Genomic DNA, 19,629 nt, shown 5'->3' on the forward strand with positions numbered 1-19,629 from the left:
TCCAATATCTGTGCATTGGAAGGTACAGTATGGTAAGGTTACGGTTGTGGTTGACATAACTAGTTGATGAGGCATGAACTCCAGTATGCTTCGGACGTGCCACATGCAGCCTTCATCTACCACCCAAATACCCGCACCCCCTTATTTTCTGCCACTGCACATAAATGAATAGAAATCTGGCCAGTATGTCTCATTCACCGATTGCACATTGCACAACAAACTGCTCTCTCGGTAGACCACTCACACTTTGAACACGAACACTTTGAACACTTCTGAACACTTTAATTCATTCACCTGGTGCAATATCTAATCCGTGCAATCCCGTGCAATATCCAATACGTTTAAGTATTTATCTTATATTTTTATTCAGTCTGTATATTCTGTATATACTGGTATATTTAATATTCTTCTTTACTGTTTTACTGTTTACTGTTTAGTTTATTATGTTACTTGATTTTTATCTTTTATTTTTTTTACTTGTGAGCAATGCTGCTGTAATCCTGTAATTTCCCCACTGAGGGACTAATAAAGGATTATCTTATCTTATCTTCTTAAAATGGGTTCAGACTGCATCAAATTTGACAGTATTTTAGTGGTCAATGTCTATTTGCAGCCAATGTACTAAACGTATAGGTGTTAGCTGGAACTGTACACAACCAATGTGTGTGGAGTGTGTTGTGATGATGGGACAGCTCAGAGTCAGACCCTGACTGATCTTAAAACTTCTCTCTATCATTTGTTCTCTCTCCACATCTCCCCCTTTTTTTCTCGTCTCCATATGTTTGAACACTGGAGCCTGTAAACATATTTATTGTTCCACTTTAGGAGTTTAATGGATTGAAGTTCCTGGACAGCATCGGCCCATGCAGCGTCCTCATTCTGACGCAGTAGCCATAACGACAAACTCCTATAGTGACTGCTCCAGGGGGGGCATCGGCATCTCCAATACCTCTTGTTGCTCCATGTTTTTGTGCTCCATGAGTGCAGTGGCCAGGGAGCGAGGCTGTTATCAGGGCAAACAGCGCAGAGGCACTGCAGGCATGGGTGGGATCTGGGCAGGGCTGGGTGCTCTCTGAACAGGGAGCGCGACAGGCCGGCTTCTCCCAGGGAGATAACTTTGTTCTGGGCCAGGAGAGATGACATCATGACGGATGGCGATAAAGACGTGGGCGCAGGGGGCAGGAAACGCTATCTCCTACAATGGCACTGAGGGGGACGGAGACACACACACACATGCACTGGTGGGACACAACTACTGCTCACTGATACTCTGCTCAAGTGGATTTGAACAGCAGTCACGCATAGGAACACACACACACACACACACACACACACACAGAAATGTCGACACATCCAGTGGGTCTTGGAGGTGTCATTTAAAAGTCAAAACAGGACAGACACAGACCGGGTCAGAGTGTGTGACTGTTCTGGTGTTGAGATTTTCTACTGCTGCAAGCATCCGAGAACTTTTTGGAAATACACCGAAGAAACTGATCTCAAACTATTTCGGCGAGGAGTCCAGCTTATACTGTAGGTCTGTACTGCATGCAGCTGCACCACACATATTGCATGAATTCTCTTCAAGACATGTACTATACCTGTCAAAACAGACGTCACAAAAAAATGATTTGTTATTCCAATGAAGACAAACTAAATATATAATATGTACCTATTTTATTTGTTTTATATAGTAAGTACTGACACCAGCCACATGCATTTCTTTTCACTAACTTTTGATTTTGGCTTGTTAGAAAGTGAGAAAGATGTGACCCTTTATGAAGGACTTACTGACGTTTCATTGCTGTCCAGTGAAAAACATGTGTGGCTCCATATGCTCTACTGTGGGTGGCAACCCTGTCCTTTAAAAACTACGTTTGTATACAGTAACAGAAACAATGTTTTGAAGGGACCACAATGCTGACTGGACGATGTTTTGTTGTGACACGATGAGTAAATGTTGTTGTTGAAAGTATCTGGCAACTGCTGTGTTGACGGAAAAAAAGCTTTATTAATGACTTGCTAACGTTTGTAATGGCAGACAAAGAGGCAACACAAACGTTATTATTAAATTGTCAAATTATTAGTCTGTACGTCATCTGTACAGTGTTAGGAAAAACATTTTTTAACCACTAAAAAAGTCTCCAAACATAAATCCTGTTACAAAAGGTGCTTTATTAGAAAGTGGCATTACAAACCTTTTTTTTATTTTTATTTTTTAGCATTTCGTCTGAATTACATGGTGACAGTTCAGAAACAAACAGAACACATAGGGAGCAAGAGAAGGATATAATTTGCAACTGAAGTCCCTGGCTGGAATTGAGCTAGATTAAATATGCATTTCAACCGCTTTCAAGTCCTTAAATCATCACAATAATCCAGAGATCCAGAGACCAGATCTAAGAAAACCCATGCAAAGCCTCCTGGACTTATTTAATTTTGACTCCAGATCAGTTTCTCGAACTTGCATACTAATCACTGCTTGCTTTGAATTCCCACAACGATCAGAAGCTTTTATCCTAAACTGACTAATTGACAGCGAGGACTGTTTGCCCACACATATTATGCAATAGTTATTGATAATTAAAGCTCAATTGGGGTGTATAACGTGTAATGATGGAGGCGGTTACATAACTGTTTACAAATTGTTCGCGGTTGGTTTGGCTTTTAGCTGCCTGACACTGACAATTCTGTGTGAGTTTATTGCTTGAATTTATTGCAAAAGAAATGCAATCAAATTGTGGTGGCCTTTGGCAATTCTATACTCTGCAAAAGCCTTTACTGTTAGACATTAAGTGTGTTGCAGTTAAACTATATGAGATTCAAAAGAACATAAAGACCTTTTGAGACCTTGTAAACAAAAGTTTTGCTGAAATTGTGCAAAAATACTGGAAAAGTTCAGCTTTCATTAATCTCGCAAGAATTAAGGCACATAAATTGAATTTTCCCTTAGTCATTCAATAGACTTAATATGTCCTTGTATCTGAAATACTGTAAGTTAATGGACATCAGTGGTTCAGTCAGTATCAAACAAACACCACCAAACAATCTAGTAATGGCTTTCATACAGTAAATTAAGGGAAGAGGAAAATGCAGGGACGCACTGGCTCACTTTACAACACATTCTGATTTAAAAAGCATCTATCCATCATATAAAGTAAGTGACATGATAAAACTATCTTCTCTACAGGTTCTCTGTGGTGCACGATGTGTCGTCTCCTGAACATCCTGCTGGCTTTGCTGAGTCGCTTCCTGTTTGCGGTCCACGGGGTGGTGACGGTGTGGCGTGTGGTGGCCGTCAAAGAGGAGCCACTCTATTGGCTGCTGCTGACGGGCGTAGCTCTGCTGGGCTTCGAAATGGCCGTCACTCTGAAGTGCACCCAAAACGCAGAGTGGAAATGGTAACATTTGGGTCACAACAGTGTTAATATCAGGATTAGGCTGACATTTTGGGCTAAGATTGGACATTCATTCAAATATTGCATCGTCTGCAGCCAATGCTAACGGATCTCCGAGGCTGCATTATGGCACAGAGGTGCTTTGAGCTAAATGACAGTCTTACGATGCCAATTTAGCAGGTCCATTTAACCATCATTCTGATTGTTAGGATGTTACAATTTGCTTTTTGGCAATAAACACAAAGTACAGCTTGGGCTGACGAGATGACGATAGTTTTGAAGCTATTGGACAAATTATAAAATGTACCTGCTAAAGGAAAAAACTGAGGATCAGCAAAGTCATTAGGTTTATTAAATGCCTATGAATGACTCTACAAAATGTCACAGCAATCCATTGACTTTTGTTGAAATATTGGTTGGGACCAACAAACCATTATCGTCCCTATAGAGCCACGCTGCTAGAGTGGCTAAAAATCAGCTTGCATTGATTGCAGACATTGCCACCACAACGTCAACAGCATAATACTCTGATCCATTCTACATAACCAACCTGCAGAGCAATTTCAATGGAGGCGTACTTCAGCAGTTTAGTATTGCACTTCGAGAAAGTTGTGGGACTTTTAATGGTAAAATATGTATTCGCATCATGGAAAGTTTTTAAAGAACATAGTGTGACATCTCAGTATAATGGGGAAGTAAAAACAGGCCCTGCAAGACACAGATGTCAGCACCTAAATACCTGTTTTCTTAACTGAAGACATGTTCACATACTCTGTTTCTCAGAAGGGTAGTTTAAAACAAGAACATAGAAACCACAACCGACTCACAGTTGAGCTACCTGCATGAACCAGATAAGACTCTTCCTGCATGGGAGTCATGTGGGGCGGAGGCCTCTGTAGGTATAAAAGGATGCTGGATGTTGTATCTCGTTGAAGCTCACACCACAGACTGCTGAATGAGTATCTGTGGTGCACTCTTCCATTGCAAGCAAATAAATGGACTTTTAATCTTTTGAAGACTTTGTTATTGATTTGTGAACAACTCTCTTCTCCTGATTAACATAGAAATGTTCCATCACAGACTCACAAGAGACAAATAAATACGAAATAAGCATGTACAAACCATCTTTTTTTTCTATTTCTAAAGCAGTGACATGAGGATTGAGGTGCTGTGAGCAGGAATTTGTAAACTTGTTTTGTGAGGGAGAGTAAATAACTTCTGAACACTTTACAACCCATCTGTACGGCCGAAAATATTCTCTGCCACTAAATTCTCTGTTGTCCTCTGCAGCTCGTTCTCTCTTTCACTGTCTATCAAAAACAAATCTATTCCTCCACGGTGCTATTGCTCTGTCTTCCTCTGAGCTTATGTTCTGAGCCTGCCATCACGTCTCTGTCACACTCTTCTCCTGTCCAGTGGCGGAGAAAATGTCTGCTGCTGCCGGCTCAAGCAGTTTCTGTCCAGCTGGATTGAAAAAAATAAAACATTTGGCTTGAGTAAACATAAACGGACACCAACCTCTATTACGCGAGTCTCCAAAGGATATGAGCATTTAGTGTCACTTCATTCAACATCAAGCTTAGTCTAATTCAAAAGCTGTAGCTCTGACACATACAGTGAACATCCACAGACACAAGCTTTCTTCAGGCCTCTCTCTTTCTCACTGAGTCTTACTTTGAAGTTCTCTCCTGGTGGAGAAGGCTTTGCACTGTCAAGAGGGATTTGCATGTATGATGAGAATAATTGCCTGTCTGAAATTCGATGCTTCTTTTGGAGGAAAAAAAGGGACTCTTTCTTCTTAGCGGGTGGCAAAAAAAAAAAAAGGATGTCCCTAAAAATAACCTACCCCCACCTTTCCTCCCCGACCACTCTCCCTCTCCTTTGGCGGCCCTCTTTTAGGTTCTCCCCAATGGTTTTTCTTTACCTCAGTACTGTCATCCCATCCATTTGGTTCCTGGAGCTGAGCCTGCTGCAGTCCAAGATGCCCGTTAACAATTCCTCGGGCCTGGAGCTTCATTTGCTGGCTCGCATCCCGATCACAGCGGTAGGCACCCCACCACAAAACTGCCCTCCCCGCCTCACCCTCCACGCAGCCACATTAAAGCGACACCTGATATCAGATAAGATTTAAATCTATCAAGGGGGTGGATAAACTATTAGTTCCAGGAAATGTGTAATTGACACAGTGAGATGAGGTCCAGATAGGCTCCCGCTCGGAAAAACTCTCAGATCTCTCCGCTTCTGGGGGGATTTTAGTGCAGTCTCTTTCATGTAGGATTTGGGAACTTTTTTGCCCCTTGGCTGTGCTCGGGGCTGGGTGGCAGCTTTTGAAAGTGGAATACGTTGTGAAATGTCAAGGGGAGCTATCGGGATAAACTCAATGATCCCTGCCACAACCAGGAGCTGACTCACAAGTTACAGCAAGAATAGAGAGGAGAGGTCTTGTTGAATGGATGATTGACAATACCACATACCAAGATTTAAAATAATAATATCTCTATGGATGATTGATCAAAAAGTAATTGCGATATCAGGGAAAGCCAATGAGAATCCAAAGGAAATGTCCCTGCTCTGTAACACAAACTGTGAAAAATGAATTGTTGACGAACGCCTCTGTCGTAACCAGACATTGCTGTTTCCTTCACCCAGGCCATCGTGGAGCTGGACCCGAAGAACTGGGTCGCTGGCCTGGAGCAGACCATGCTCATAGTGTTGGTTCTGGGTCGCTGGCTGATGCCCAAGGGGGACATGTCCCGCGACCAGCTCTCCCAGCTCCTCATGGTCTATGTGGGACTGGGCGCCGACATCCTGGACATCTTGGACGCCTTCAAGGAGCCCGAGGTTAAAACCAACCAAACGGTTGTCTACATGGGCCTGGGCCTCTTCTCTTGGGCGCTCATGCAGTTCCCTCTGGTGCTGACCCAGACGCAACTCCCAGAGGGTGAGCCTCCGCAGAAGAGTGCTGGTGGTCTCGCCCGCCGCCCTGCTGCTCCCTCGTCGTCTGCCTCCTGCTGCTCTAGCGAAGTGTGGAGCTTGCTGCTCACAGTGGGAGTCCAAGATGGCCCGTTTCTGCTCTACCGGCTCTACCTCATGGTCCAAGAGCGGGTGCTCAACCAGCTCATGATCTTCTTCACCTGCAAGAACATCCTCGTCGTCCTCTTGGAGCTTTACAGGATCTTTGTGGTGCAGTGCGAGCAGCGGGTTGGGGAATCGGGGTTGGGGAGGTGTTCCGCTCTGGTGCTCCGGTGTCAAACCCAGTGGGGTGGGGAGGAGGAGGAGGAGGAGGAGGAGAAGGCAGGTGGAGAGGAGCCGAGCTGTCATACAGACACAGAGACGGGCACTGAGAGGGAGGAAGATCAGAAAGGTGCCCAGATATAGAAAGGCTCAAAATGCCGCGAGGCACGACTTTCGCCCTTGGGGAGCGAGGATGCACACACCAAGAGAAAAGTCGAACCCATCGGCCATCTCTTCTGCATCTCAGCCTCGCTCGGAGACCGTCTCGGCTCTCTGGAGGTTCAGTGACTAGAAATAGACAAGAGAAGAGGTCCCCACTGAAAAGATCAGAGAGGAATTTATGCAACCCCCTTTGATAAAAAGCTCTCCAAGAAGTGGTGTTTCAGTCAGAGGAGTTTTCTACGCTGAAGAAAACTATAGTGCAACAAGTTCAACACAAACTGTCAATCTCTTTGATATACGAGAGCATTAGCAAGAGAGTTGGAACCAAATCACGTTGCTTTATGCTCGATGTTGAACAACATTAATAGCTTATGTTGATCTCATTATGTAGTGCATATTTAATACAATTATTGTAATGATGAAGGCTTTGATGCGAGACAGCATATGGATTGTGTAAATATGGCAGAGGAAGATGATGATAACATGCCTTGCTTGATTAATACACCTTTTCTAATAAAGATGTTTCAGAAAAAGCAAAGTGTTCTGTTTTACTCTGATCACCATGAGATGGCAGTGTTGTCAAGTCAACCATAGCACCACACACATGTACAGTGTTTACTTGACTGGAACATGGATGCTTGGTACATAGAAGAAGAAGGAAAAAAAAAAAACCTGTGAGACAGCAACACAGTAGCAGTATTGAATTTTCTCATTTGTTGGTTTCAGGGATGGAAATCCTCTCTGTGATACGTCTCCTCTGATTCAATGAGGAAGTAAGCCAGTTGATAAATGAATTTAAAAGATTTAGTCAGCTTCCGGCTGCGGCTATGTAATGAATAGTCAGATGAAGGCAATCTAGACACACCTCAAACAGCATAACAAGTAGGAGGAGAGTGAAGAGGTTTGCTTAATTTTTCCAAGGTTCATTTTCCTCTTGAGCACAATCATCCCTGTTTGAGAGCTTGGTGCATTTTTATTGTGTCTGAAAAAGCACACTCGTGATTATGTGGGAGTTGTTCGAGTTTAACATGATTCGCTCTCACTTTCTCTCTTCCGAGAGGATGAAAGGTGCTTTCGAGATGTACCTCCACAGCCCATAGAAGCGAGTGGCTCTTTTGAGAGCCCACAAGGGCCGAGAAATGGTGAAGCCCTGAAGCTCAGGGTCTTGAGGTTTCCAGCTACTTCAGAGTGGGGACAAGCAGCCGCAGCACAATCCCCCCCCCCATCCACTCTCACCTCGATCCAGACAATACCTCTCCTGTCAAACGAGGGCTTAGATGCAGCCCCTCCAGCATTCATGGATGACCCTCTCTGTGTCTCTTTGACGTTTTTTCCACGACCTCTTTGTGTACTCTTACTTGACCAGGCCGGGGAATGAAGAGCGGCGGCGGCGGTGGCGGGCAGCGAGTGGCAATTGAAACAGAGGCCTTTCCCGCGCTGCCCTGTATCTGTGTCCATCAAATTGCTGCACTTCAACTGGCCTGCCAGGCAGCAGCCGAGGCTCTTTGTTTTCACTCGGCTCTCAATGAAAAAAAAGGCAGAAGCATGAAGAGAAATAGAGGAGAAAAAGAGTATTTGTGTGCGTTTCCTCCCTTCTGTTGTGCTTGCTTGATTATGAAAATACATATGATATGATCAAGAGTTTCTAAATCGGCAACTGTAGGCTTCTTCCAGAACACTTTCCGGAAAGCACTGCTTTATTTCCTCCGTTTCATCTTTGTGGCGGCACTTTGGTCTAAATTATTGATGGTGGAGCCAACTTCTGAAAGAGAGAAGAGAAAAATTAATGGAGAGTGCCCCATTGAGATGTTGATTCTTCCCGCGACATAATGCTATCTGGGCTCCTAGAGTGTGGTTTAATGCCCAATTCACAAAGTCACTCCCAGGCAGAGCCAAGACGAGGGCGCCGCTTCTCCTAAGCACCCGAGGTTTGGGAGAATCCGATATTCGCGTGACAACGTGATGTGGGCAATACAAAAGGGTGATGAAAGAGTCCCTTGCTTGTGAAGAGAGTCCTTTTCCTCTTCAGATTAACTGCATGCTTTAACAAGATTGTGTGGGCAAGTGGGAGGATGGGGATGTCAGCAGATCCACGGGCTGCCCTACATAGAGAGAGAGAGAGGAAGAGAGCGTGGAAACTCAAAGCCTGCAACTCCATTGCACATGGATATGAAAACAAATATATATATCAACCCTCACAAGCCCTCGACTGAAACAATATCTGCTCACATGGGAAAGAGTGATGCTGCCTCCAGGTGCTGCTTAAAAGCTCCTACATGTATATCTCTGATGAGATCAATTCATTTTGCAAAGCAAAGTCCTCACATGTGATATCATTTCCCACTAAATCTTTCAAACCTGGCTCTCCGGTCACGTTTCTGAGGACAAACTGGAATGACTGATCACTGTCAACACATCATTTGGTTGGAGTGATGAGAGTATAAGTCATGCTGATTTAGTTACAGTATGGCGCTACAACTGAGTTTTCTCGATTGCTGCTCTCCCGAGCGGAGACCAACGTTTACACCCATGTGTCACACCCTGCCATAGTGAAAATCACAGATGCATGCTTGTTGCACGCGCAAGTGTTTTCTTTGGAAATACATTCAAATACAAAATGCACCCACTTTTATTGCTTTGTAGTGGCAGGTATGGGTTAAACCCACAGGGCAAAGCGGAGCTGTTTGCTGTGTATCTTGTTACCTTTAAAGATGCAATGTGTCATGCTGGAATGTTTGTTGTCAACGGAACGTGAGGAGGTGACAGTGTTGATGTTATGTCAAAGACGTGTATGTATTGTGTTGCGTAGATATCTACAAAAAGGAATATGCTAACCAGCTAGTGATTATGTAAGATTTTAATTATATAGCACCTTTTTCACACAGGATACAGCACAGAAAACATTAATACCAAGCACAAAATGCATGCAAGAAAAAAAAAAAAAAATATCAAAAACATTAAAACACACTTTAGAACACAGAAAGCATAGAGCAACCACACAGATCAACCCTTGAACTTCTATATAATTATAGAAAAGCCAACTTGAAGAAGTGGATTTTTGGATGTTTTTTTAAACAAACCAAGAATTAGATAACCACGCTTTTTTCTTGAAGTTTGTTCATTGGATTAAATCCAAATTGGCATAAATGACTCAGACTAATAATTTGTCTTCCTCGTCACTAGCAGACTACTTCGCTGAGAAGAAGGTGGGCGGCAAGTCCGGGAGACAGACCGTCGGTTAGCGGTTAGCTCACATTTAGCCAGCACAAACCTCAGCACAGCGATGGCGGAGCGTCGGGTCTAAGCTGTGTAACGGCAGCAACAGTAAGTGTGCTGATGCGGTGGGGAGTCCGGACAGTCACCAGGGGATCAGACCCCCGGTGCAGGGGTTTGTGCTAGCGGACTTTAAAGCCGCAACAGCCCTGAGGGTTCGTTTCCCGGAGCTACCGCACGCTCTTCCGGCCGACAGCCACCATTTCGTGTCACAGCAAACATGAAGATGGCAAACGTAAACATAGGCCAACGCCTCAAATGAGGATTATAAGACGGATGCGTTTTCTTTTGACTGGCTCAGTGTTTTAGCAGTTTTGTCACATTTTGCATATCCTTGCCCTGCTGTTAGTTGGTAGATTGTATGGATGCAGTATTAGAGTTGAAATACTGCAGGGATTTGTTTGTCTATAGCGTGAGATGTGGTTAAAAGCTCTCGATAAAGCTATTTATTTATATGATGGTAAATATCCACTTATACTACAATACTCAAATTAGGTGTCTAAAAAAAAGAGTCATAGAAAATAATTCTTGCCATAATTACCACTCTCTAATGTTAATGTAAACGAGTGAGACAGAGAAACCAATTCACTCAACCTGAGCAGGTGCATTTCCCACAACAGCATGCAGCGTTTTCACCACATGCCACAATTTCCCTATTTTGTGTCAACTAATCAGGAAGTCCAAACACACCAAGGTGCGCCTCATCAGCTTCCAAGATAAACCTGTCAACATGCCACTGAAATGTTACAGCAAGAGAGGAGTGAAAACAAAGGCAAACTTCAAATGAACTCCACAACTTTCTGGCAGGTAGCTGCGGCTCCAGACCGAATGTATCACCACGGATGGCAAAATAATGAGCTTTACTTCACTGGTTGTGGATCAGGGATGTTACATGGCTGTCTTGTTTTCACATAGAATGGGCTTTGGGCTTTAGACATGAAGTCAACAGTGTGATACAGAGGTGCCATCAAGGACAAATCTATGGCAAATAATCACCTAACTTTCAAATATTTAAACTTTTCTGGGCATAATATTAACACTCCTCCCTGGACCAGTGCAGACCGGCACATGATTCAATCCTCAAGAGTTTGGATGTCTTGCAGAGTTGTAGTATTAGGTTTAAGGAAGCTGGAAGCCAAACATCTGGCTGATAACATCCATAATGATAGTCCATTCACCGTGGAAAATTCAAGTTAACACGGGGTGAGTAATTGTTACACAAATAGTCATTTTGTGGCCGAAGTATTTTCTTTAAACCCAATCTCATCACACTCCGATGCAAAGTGTTCCAATCAGAGATTGGACAGGAACAAGAACCATCTGGCAACTCGATATACTACGACCCTAGAGTCCAACACATACCTTTAGAGTCTTGGCTGCCAACGTAGGGGTGAAGTCAACACCTGTTGGGTAAAGATCAGGGCAGCTGTGGGTCAGAGGTAGAGTGAGTTGTCTTCCAATCGGCTCCTCCAGACTGCACGTCAAACTGTCCTTGGGCAAGACGCTGAACTCAAACTGCTCCCGAAGGCTGTGTCATCGGTGTATGAATGAGTGTGAAGTAGTTTAGTGCAGGTGGCATCTGCATGGTGGCCTCTGCCATCAGTGTATGGATGTGTGTGAATGGGTGAAAGATGACATGTAGTGTACAGCCGGAATACAAAAGCCATTTATTAACCGTAGATCTGTGGGAAAACACTTCTCTGGGAGGAACGGTGTTGCCGATCCATCCTCTCATATTCCGAATAGGTTTGCTCAGTTTAACTTCCTAATCCAAAGACCAAACAAAGTTGGCGAAGAGAAGGTGCCCGATTATGTCGCCATGTTGTCCCTCAGCCTTATTTATTTTCATTTCCCTCCACTGCCTCTGTAACCAATTCTATGCCGAATGCAAAAGTGAGCGATGAATACGAAATCCCTTTCTAAACAGAGCATTTTGGATTCCTACCCGCATGGCAGTTTTTGAAGATAACTGTTGTGACAGTTAATAGTTTAGTCAGTCAATCTCAGGCCACAGAGGATGTATTGTTGAAATAGTAATTGGCCGCCTCGTTTGCCATCCCCCAGTTCCTCTGAGCTGGGAGAGCTGCCACTTTACCCACTTCCAATCTACAACATGGCCTCCGGTCATATATGCCGAGGCCACGTCGGGACACCAGTTCTAATGAGCGCAAGTGTTGCTGAGCCATATGCCTCGCAATGCAGCCACGAGATTTCTGTTGGGGAAAGACTGGTACCTTCATCTAATATTCACTGCAAAGGGCATACTACAAAGCAGTGGCTCAAAGTTGAACTTGAATTTAAATAATAGAAATGGAGAATGTATTCGAGTTCACTGGCACTACCGGTATATTACTCTAGCCTTTAAGTAAACATGTACGGTTAAAACAACAACACGACAATCTCTCCATATGGGATGACTGGAAGTAAGGCCCTGCACACCCCACAGGTGTTTTCGGTTACTGGCTGATTAGACCTCTGTATCAGGTTGATGTTGGATCATAAGAATGATAAAGGTTCAATTTGTCCCACCCTAGCAGGTGCAAACAGAAGTACCTAAATCAAACAGTCTGTGCTACCACCTGACAGGAGGTCAGATCTGCTCAGGATAAGTGGAATTCACTGTGAGGATTGAACTGAGTTATTTTTTTGATTTTCTACAGTGGACTAAAACACGAGTGAATAGTTTGGCACTGGAAAAAAGTGCTCCCTTCACTGCTTACTGAACCGATTTTGAATCGAGAATCAACTCCAACAATCAGAATCGCACGCTGAGGGTCATAGCGTCTCTCTAGGCAGATAATCAGATGGAAATGCCATGCCATCGTGTTTATGTTAGCCTGGTTGGGAAGTTATTATCCGTTCTGCTAACTTCCCTTTAGACACTGAAGCAAAACAATATGCCACAAGTTATGCTGCCTGGACATCATCCACACTTGTTACAATTGTTCTGTCAAATGCAGGTTGTAGAATGTAGGAATCCTATTGCAGTGTCGTGTTGATGATACTACCCTTTGGAGTCATCAAAGTCAGAAAATGTCAGTTGCGTCACATTAGGGCTTCAGTACCCTGTGAAATAATCGCCAACGAGACACACATTAGATGTGACATTTCGCGTTTGAGAACCCAACCGAAGAGAAAGTAGAGTGTTTTCTTCATCACTTCAATTCAGTCAGCTGTCTTGGAAACATTAGGGGAACTGTGATGAATGCTCCTGGGAGAAGCTGAACTTTGTGAAATGGCCGTGCGGCCTTAATGGTGGTTCTAAACACCTGGGCTCGGAAGAGTTTGGCATGAAACACACAGTGCGTACAAAACCCATATCATTTGGCTCCCTTCCTCACTCAGACACACATGTTCAAGAGTAAACATCTCATAACAAAATGACCAAAAAAAAAAAACCACCTCTGAAATGATCCGTTACGTGAACATGTAATGTGTCAAAGAGAAGGCTCGATGGTGAGAAAATGCAAATCACGTCACTTTACGTGCGTCTTCATTGACCTGACAGGCTGAGGAGAATGCCTCTGGCTTTAATGGCACCAATGGGCTACGATGTGGGGGTTCTAAGTGTGTGTGCTCATGTGTGTAACCCAGGACTCCTTAAGAAAATAGAAATAAAAAAAGAGGGAGAAAGCAAATGAGTGATGTAGACTCTTGCAGATTGAACCACGCTGGAATGGCATAAGCGGTCCCCAAGTGAGCCAATATAATTAATGGAGGCATCTGAAAGAGGACGGGCAATGGCTGGACCAATGAGCTGTGTTACAGACATGCGGTCACATAGAGAAGGCACGCAAAGCTGTTCCTATTACGTCTTCTCCCTCCCTAAGCTCTGTCCTCTTTAGACCGTCATGATAAAAGTATTCTATGAAACTGCAATTTACCGAACATCAGTGAGTGCATCAGTGAGTGCATGAGTGTGTGTGTGTGAGGGAGAATATTATGGGGGCGGCCCATTGCCCACCGCTGAATGACGAGCAGGGCTTTCAAGGTGCATTTCATGAAGATTGAAGCACCAAGTGGTTTGGTTAAGAGGACAGAAAATAGCCCTCGTCATTTTGGTCTCGAGAAAGCAATCTGCTGTCAGACAAGACGCAGTGCCGCGCTCTCACACATGCTCCTCTCGGTACTTTAAGAACTTCTTGAATCCTGTCGTCCGTACGGGCACATTTAAAAAAAATCAATATCAACAAACGACTCGGGCTGACTGTATCCCAGGAAACAGCATTGTATCCGCGACAGCAGCACCACGCTGAACCAGAAGCATCTCTGTGCATTTTTAGCTCTCTCAATGACATTCTGCCATTGATTGCGTGGTAGATTGTGTTGTGGGCGGGTTCTTTCTCTTGGTTTGGTTTACATAATTACATTATGTAGGACATGGGCAGCCAGAAGCACTTTTTCCTCTTTGGAAGACTTCAGAGAGTGAATGGAGCAGATCTATTTCAGGAAGTGGGTTAGTGGTGAGGGGAAGAGGCTGGATTCAGAGAATAAACACATATTTTACACATTAGGATATTTGTTATTGCACCATGCAGCCCCTGGTGTCCCCGCATCAGATAGTGAGATAGAATGCATATCAGGCACATCTCATGGATCCCATTACATTCAGTAAGTTTACTTCTGGAATATGTATTTCATGCATTACATTCAGGCTCATGTGGAGGATAATGTAGCAGCATGCAGGGATGCAATTATCAGGTTAACGACTTCCCCTGATACTAGCTCCATCTTTTCGAGTCAACAACAACAAACTTGGGGAGATATCTGGAGGCTGGACATTATTGGCCTCGCTAAGCTTTAAGACTGCCATCCTGTCTCAGTCCAACGTGAAAAAAGACTCACTAATTAATATGTTGTCTTGTCTGTTCAAACCCAAAATGAACAGATACGTGAAGCATTTAAAATCCCACTTTAGTAGATGTATTGTCAGCTAAATATGACTGACATATCATCATATATTACATTACTAGACTGTTAATACTGATGTGTCACTGTATAAATAGCATTTTAATGTCGTAACTGGAGAATGTGAAGATACAATTTTACCTCTGAACTGTAGGAGTAGAAAAAAACTTTATTTTTATCGTCATAGGTACATACGTGAAATTCGAACTCTGCATTTAACTCAGCCTAAGCATTTAGGAGCAGTGCGCTACTTCAAAGTGCCTACGGAGCAACTTGGGGCTCTAATGTGTCTGGCTCAAGGACACTTTCACATGCAGACAGTGGGAATTGGGGATTGTAACCCCTGAGCCACTATAAAGTAGCATAAAGACTTAAGGCTTTGTGCTAGGCTAAGGCTAAACCCCTCCAGACCCCAGCGACTTAATGCACAGAAATGGGATTGATAGACCTTTTTATCTGACCTGCTAATAATAGATACCATTTTTTCGAAAAATGTATCACCCAAAATGTTGAGCTTTCTCACCACACTCACAACTCCTTATATTCAAAATCCCCAAAAGCTTACTGTGCAATTTAATCAAGCCAAGCAACCATCAAATTGAACTAGAATCATGCTGAGATTGAAGTAAAGCCCAAATAATCTGTCGGCATTAATTCAGTCATAACATTCGTAATGCTATTGGACTTGTCCTTGAAACTCACTTACTGTAAATTGATAAAGCGTATTCTTTGTTACGCCCCACTCACAGAGCCTCCCGTGCAATTGTACTACGGGCTTGAGACTAGATTTCCATTTACAGTGCACGATAACGGCCTCGCCTCACTCTTACCGAGCGACAGACTAGGATAAAAGCAAAAATCAAAGCCGATCAAAAACAATTTGACAAGCTAATGGATTCGAGGGGCTCGTGTTCTACGCCCAGATTCCTCAAACATGACATCACATGCTGCTGTACACTAATCCCACCGTCCGCCATTTGTGCGGTGGTGAAGTGTTCTGCACCGGTTAACGCCTATTAATATGTATTCCTTAAACCACAATTGATTGATTCGCTTTGATGTACCGGAGACTACGTACATGCTTAAAAAAAAAATAATCCTTTGAAGGCAGCTCCTCAAACATCGGAGGGCACAATCACAGAGTGAAGGGAGTGGTGGCTACAGTACACTCCGGCTCTGGCTCCCCACAAAAAACAAAACAAGAGACAACCAGGCCTCATATGTCACTGTCAATACCGGCCCACAGCAATCCAATATGTACAGCGACGAGAGACTTTGTTTGAACAGATTACTTGGCATTGGATAACAAGCAAAGTGGTTCCTGTGTGCATCGGCATGTCGCTGCTCCTCTATACAGCCAGTAAAACCTGCACCAGGACACAACCTGCATGAACAAGAAGCGGGGCACACAACAACCAAGCTTCCCTTGCCGAAGTGAATTGTTTCCGAAAAGGACATTCTGTGATATTCGCCCCACAGCTAAAGAAAAGATTGCTAAATCCAGAACACAACCGTTTTTGCTGATCCTTTGTTTTTGAACAAATAATTGTATTAGCCTACATAATGCCTCAGGGATGGAGGGGGGCAGCATCAATATAAATAAGAATATAAAAGTATATAGCAAAATCATCAGTGGCTCTAGTTTGATCCCGGTCAGACTTTCAATCGAAAGCAGACACATTAGTATGGACGGACAAACGAAGAGATCAGGGATTAGCATTCACATTTCCATTAATTGGATCTCAGTCTAATCAAAAACCCCACTGAACCTCAAGTAATATGAGCGTCAACTCTACAGCAACTCTCCAGTGCAGTCTGTAGGCATTAGGCCAGTGATGCAGTGTGTTTTTCCTTGTATCGGCTCAGCACATTGAGGTTTAAGGACTTTGTTTTTCCCTTACATGCCTCCACGGTGAGCGGAGAATCAAAAACCAGAGTAAATCCTTGATGAATTGAAGTAAAGCAGCAAAACCATATCAAAACATACGTTTACAAACTCTCACATGACTCCCGCAGTATAATAAGTGTCATTTATCCACTCATATGCTCACTACTTCCCAAACACATGCATAAATATGAATAAAGTTATTATTATCTTCGCCAACCCCTATTTAAAACTCTTCAGACTCATCCAGACGTGGAGCGTTTCTTTCACGAGAGTGTTTATCCTATTTTAAATAGTACGGTGTTAGCTAAGATGCATGCGTTGGAGAAGCAGCGAGCATACAACTGGATAAATCAGACTTACTGTAGATCTTTATAGCTTTTGCTGACGAGTTTACCTCACAAATTAAAAACCATGACGAAGATGGGTGTCCTTTTTTAAAAAGGTAAATGAAACACTATTTGTATCGGAATGAGTCATTATTTGGACATCGGTGTATTTTCTGAAATAACTCTCTGAATCAGTCACAAGTGCCTGTCCACCACCTAAGACATTGTGAGAGGGCCTGCTCTTACTAAGGCCCCCCCCCCCCCATATCGATTCTTGGTGATTAAGCAGAGCAGATATAGCATCATATAGATGTGGGTAAAAGCAGACAAACTCTCGTAGTTGTTGCTGTTTCTTCAGAGTCGGCTGCTGGATTTCACTGCCCATTCCACTGATAAGCTCATAAGCGGAGATGTAGCATTATTTTTTTGAGGACATGCACAACCAGTGCTTCAAACAACACAGCCATTGTCACATTGCCAGTTTGGGAGGTCACACAAGAGCGAAACAGGTTCATTTCACTTAAAGGGCCAGTATGATTTGCAGATTGCAAGAACCAAAGTGGCCGACCGCAAAAATGCAAAAGGCCCCATCTGGAGCCAGTGTTTGGTTTGTCCGCTCTGGGCTACTGTAGAAACAAAGCAGACTTTGTGAAGAGGACCCGCTCCGTGTGTAGGTATAAGCGTCTTTTTCGAAGACAATTAAAACATTATTTTGGTGATTATGAAACAATGAAAACATAATCATCAATAACATATTCCATTTCAGCCAATAGATCCCCCTAAATGCTAAACACCGGCCCTATAAAGAAAAGTTGAATGAAATACTACAAAACCAAAAGGGCAGGAAAGCAAGGGGAACGAGAAAGATTGGCTGACTGCCACAAGCTTAAAGAATGTAACCAGACAGTCCGTCCAGGTGAGCTGAATCTCCCCGACCACCTGACACCAGCCTCCTTCAGTGAGATGCCAAGGAGTCACAGGAGAGGAACGTCACACCATGTGTGCAAAAGTAAGGCGTAAAAATAAACCATATAAGCAGTCTGACGCTATGTTAGCATTGGTCTCACCCGGCCAGTGGGAGTTGATGATTGACAGCCCATCAGGATGTGAAGTACGAGCGCTGGACTCAGGAGCCAGAAGAGGAAAAATGGAGTTCTACTGTGGTTTCGGCGTACTATCAACCGTCTGCTTTTACAGCTTATGTCGTTGCTTTGTTGCGTTATTTGTTTGCCATGTTAGCCTCCATACCGTAACGGTTACAGCTGTTGGAAATGGGAGGGTTGGGTTCTAAAGCAACAGATCGCGGCTCCTAGTGGAGCAGTCCCTGCCATTGGGAGTGAGCGATCCACAGTCCAGCCAACCCACGACAACTATATTATGGCCATTTTGTGTCAAATTGTTACTTAATGCCCCTTTTAAAACAGAAATACCAATTAAACCTCTGATGTGAAACCAGCAGCAGTACAGTTTCAGTGTATGGCATGAAGCAAATATTACCTCAGTAACATAACACGTTCGGGATTTTAGGATTTTCATAGCCGAGTTGGAGGACAGGAGGTTTTTTTCTTCTTTTTGTTAAGGCGGGAGGAACATAAAAGTTTGATGAGGGATTTGTTTGCGATGCACTTCCTCACAGCACCCAGTTTTGGTGGAGCTCCCTCACTGGATGATCTAGTGCAACACTTAAAAGTCGGCCGACTGGTTTTATAACCGCATTAATCATTGTTGCTCTTGGATGCTCGGCGAGCCCCGTCAGACACTTGTGGAAGGGCTTTCCATGAATTAAGACCCAAGCGGGCCAGAGGCCAGTCAATAGCATGTCCCACTATACCCTGCATGATTTCCCCCCGTCGCCTTGCTGTCAAGTTGTCTTGAGATTATTTTACCGTCCCTCGTCTTAAGGGGATTTATGTTATGATTGTACTTCTCTAATTTGGCTGGAATTAGTGCCATACGACAGAACAAAGGCACACAGGCAGATGCAATCATTGCGCACTTATTATTCATCATCATCATGGAGGGATTTCTTTGCTAGTTCATACGCCTCTCCCATGTCTGCCATGTTTCCTGAGGAAGGAGGAGAGAGGAAACTCAGGAGAGATATCAGCGTCTCCACATGACTGACAGTCAGTCTGGAACAGTGCCCCATGCTTGGGTTTCTGCTCCGTCTTTTCCAGAAGAACTGTCCGATAGTTTATACTCTTCTGCGTTTTTCCTTTCTATTTTCAACATTCTATGCATGGTATTTGACACTAAGTGCGCTTTTAACAACCTTATAACCCTAACAACTTAATTACAAAATGAAATGATAACTGACTGATTTTCAGCCTTCATAGACAACCTGCTTTGCTGGAAAACACATTGATAACCTGTGCAATAGACTGCAGAAGAGACTTTACTCCCTAAGGCCATTGAGGTTGTATGGAGCGAGCATGCTGATATG

At 43.7% G+C, this 19,629-nt stretch overlaps 1 protein-coding gene across 1 annotated transcript; it reads left to right on the forward strand.

Annotated features, from left to right (window-relative positions):
- Positions 1-3,204: 3,204 nt before the first annotated feature.
- LOC306780638 (transmembrane protein 26) lies at positions 3,205-6,773 on the forward strand (the record flags this gene model as incomplete). Its single annotated transcript, XM_079273071.1, has 3 exons — positions 3,205-3,398; positions 5,295-5,439; positions 6,045-6,773. The coding sequence occupies 3 exons, from the start codon at positions 3,205-3,207 to the stop codon at positions 6,771-6,773; spliced, it is 1,068 nt and encodes a 355-aa protein (XP_079129197.1).
- Positions 6,774-19,629: the final 12,856 nt, after the last annotated feature.

Source organism: Melanostigma gelatinosum (assembly GCF_949748355.1).
Source record: "Melanostigma gelatinosum genome assembly, chromosome: 8".
Classification (NCBI taxonomy): domain Eukaryota; kingdom Metazoa; phylum Chordata; class Actinopteri; order Perciformes; family Zoarcidae; genus Melanostigma; species Melanostigma gelatinosum.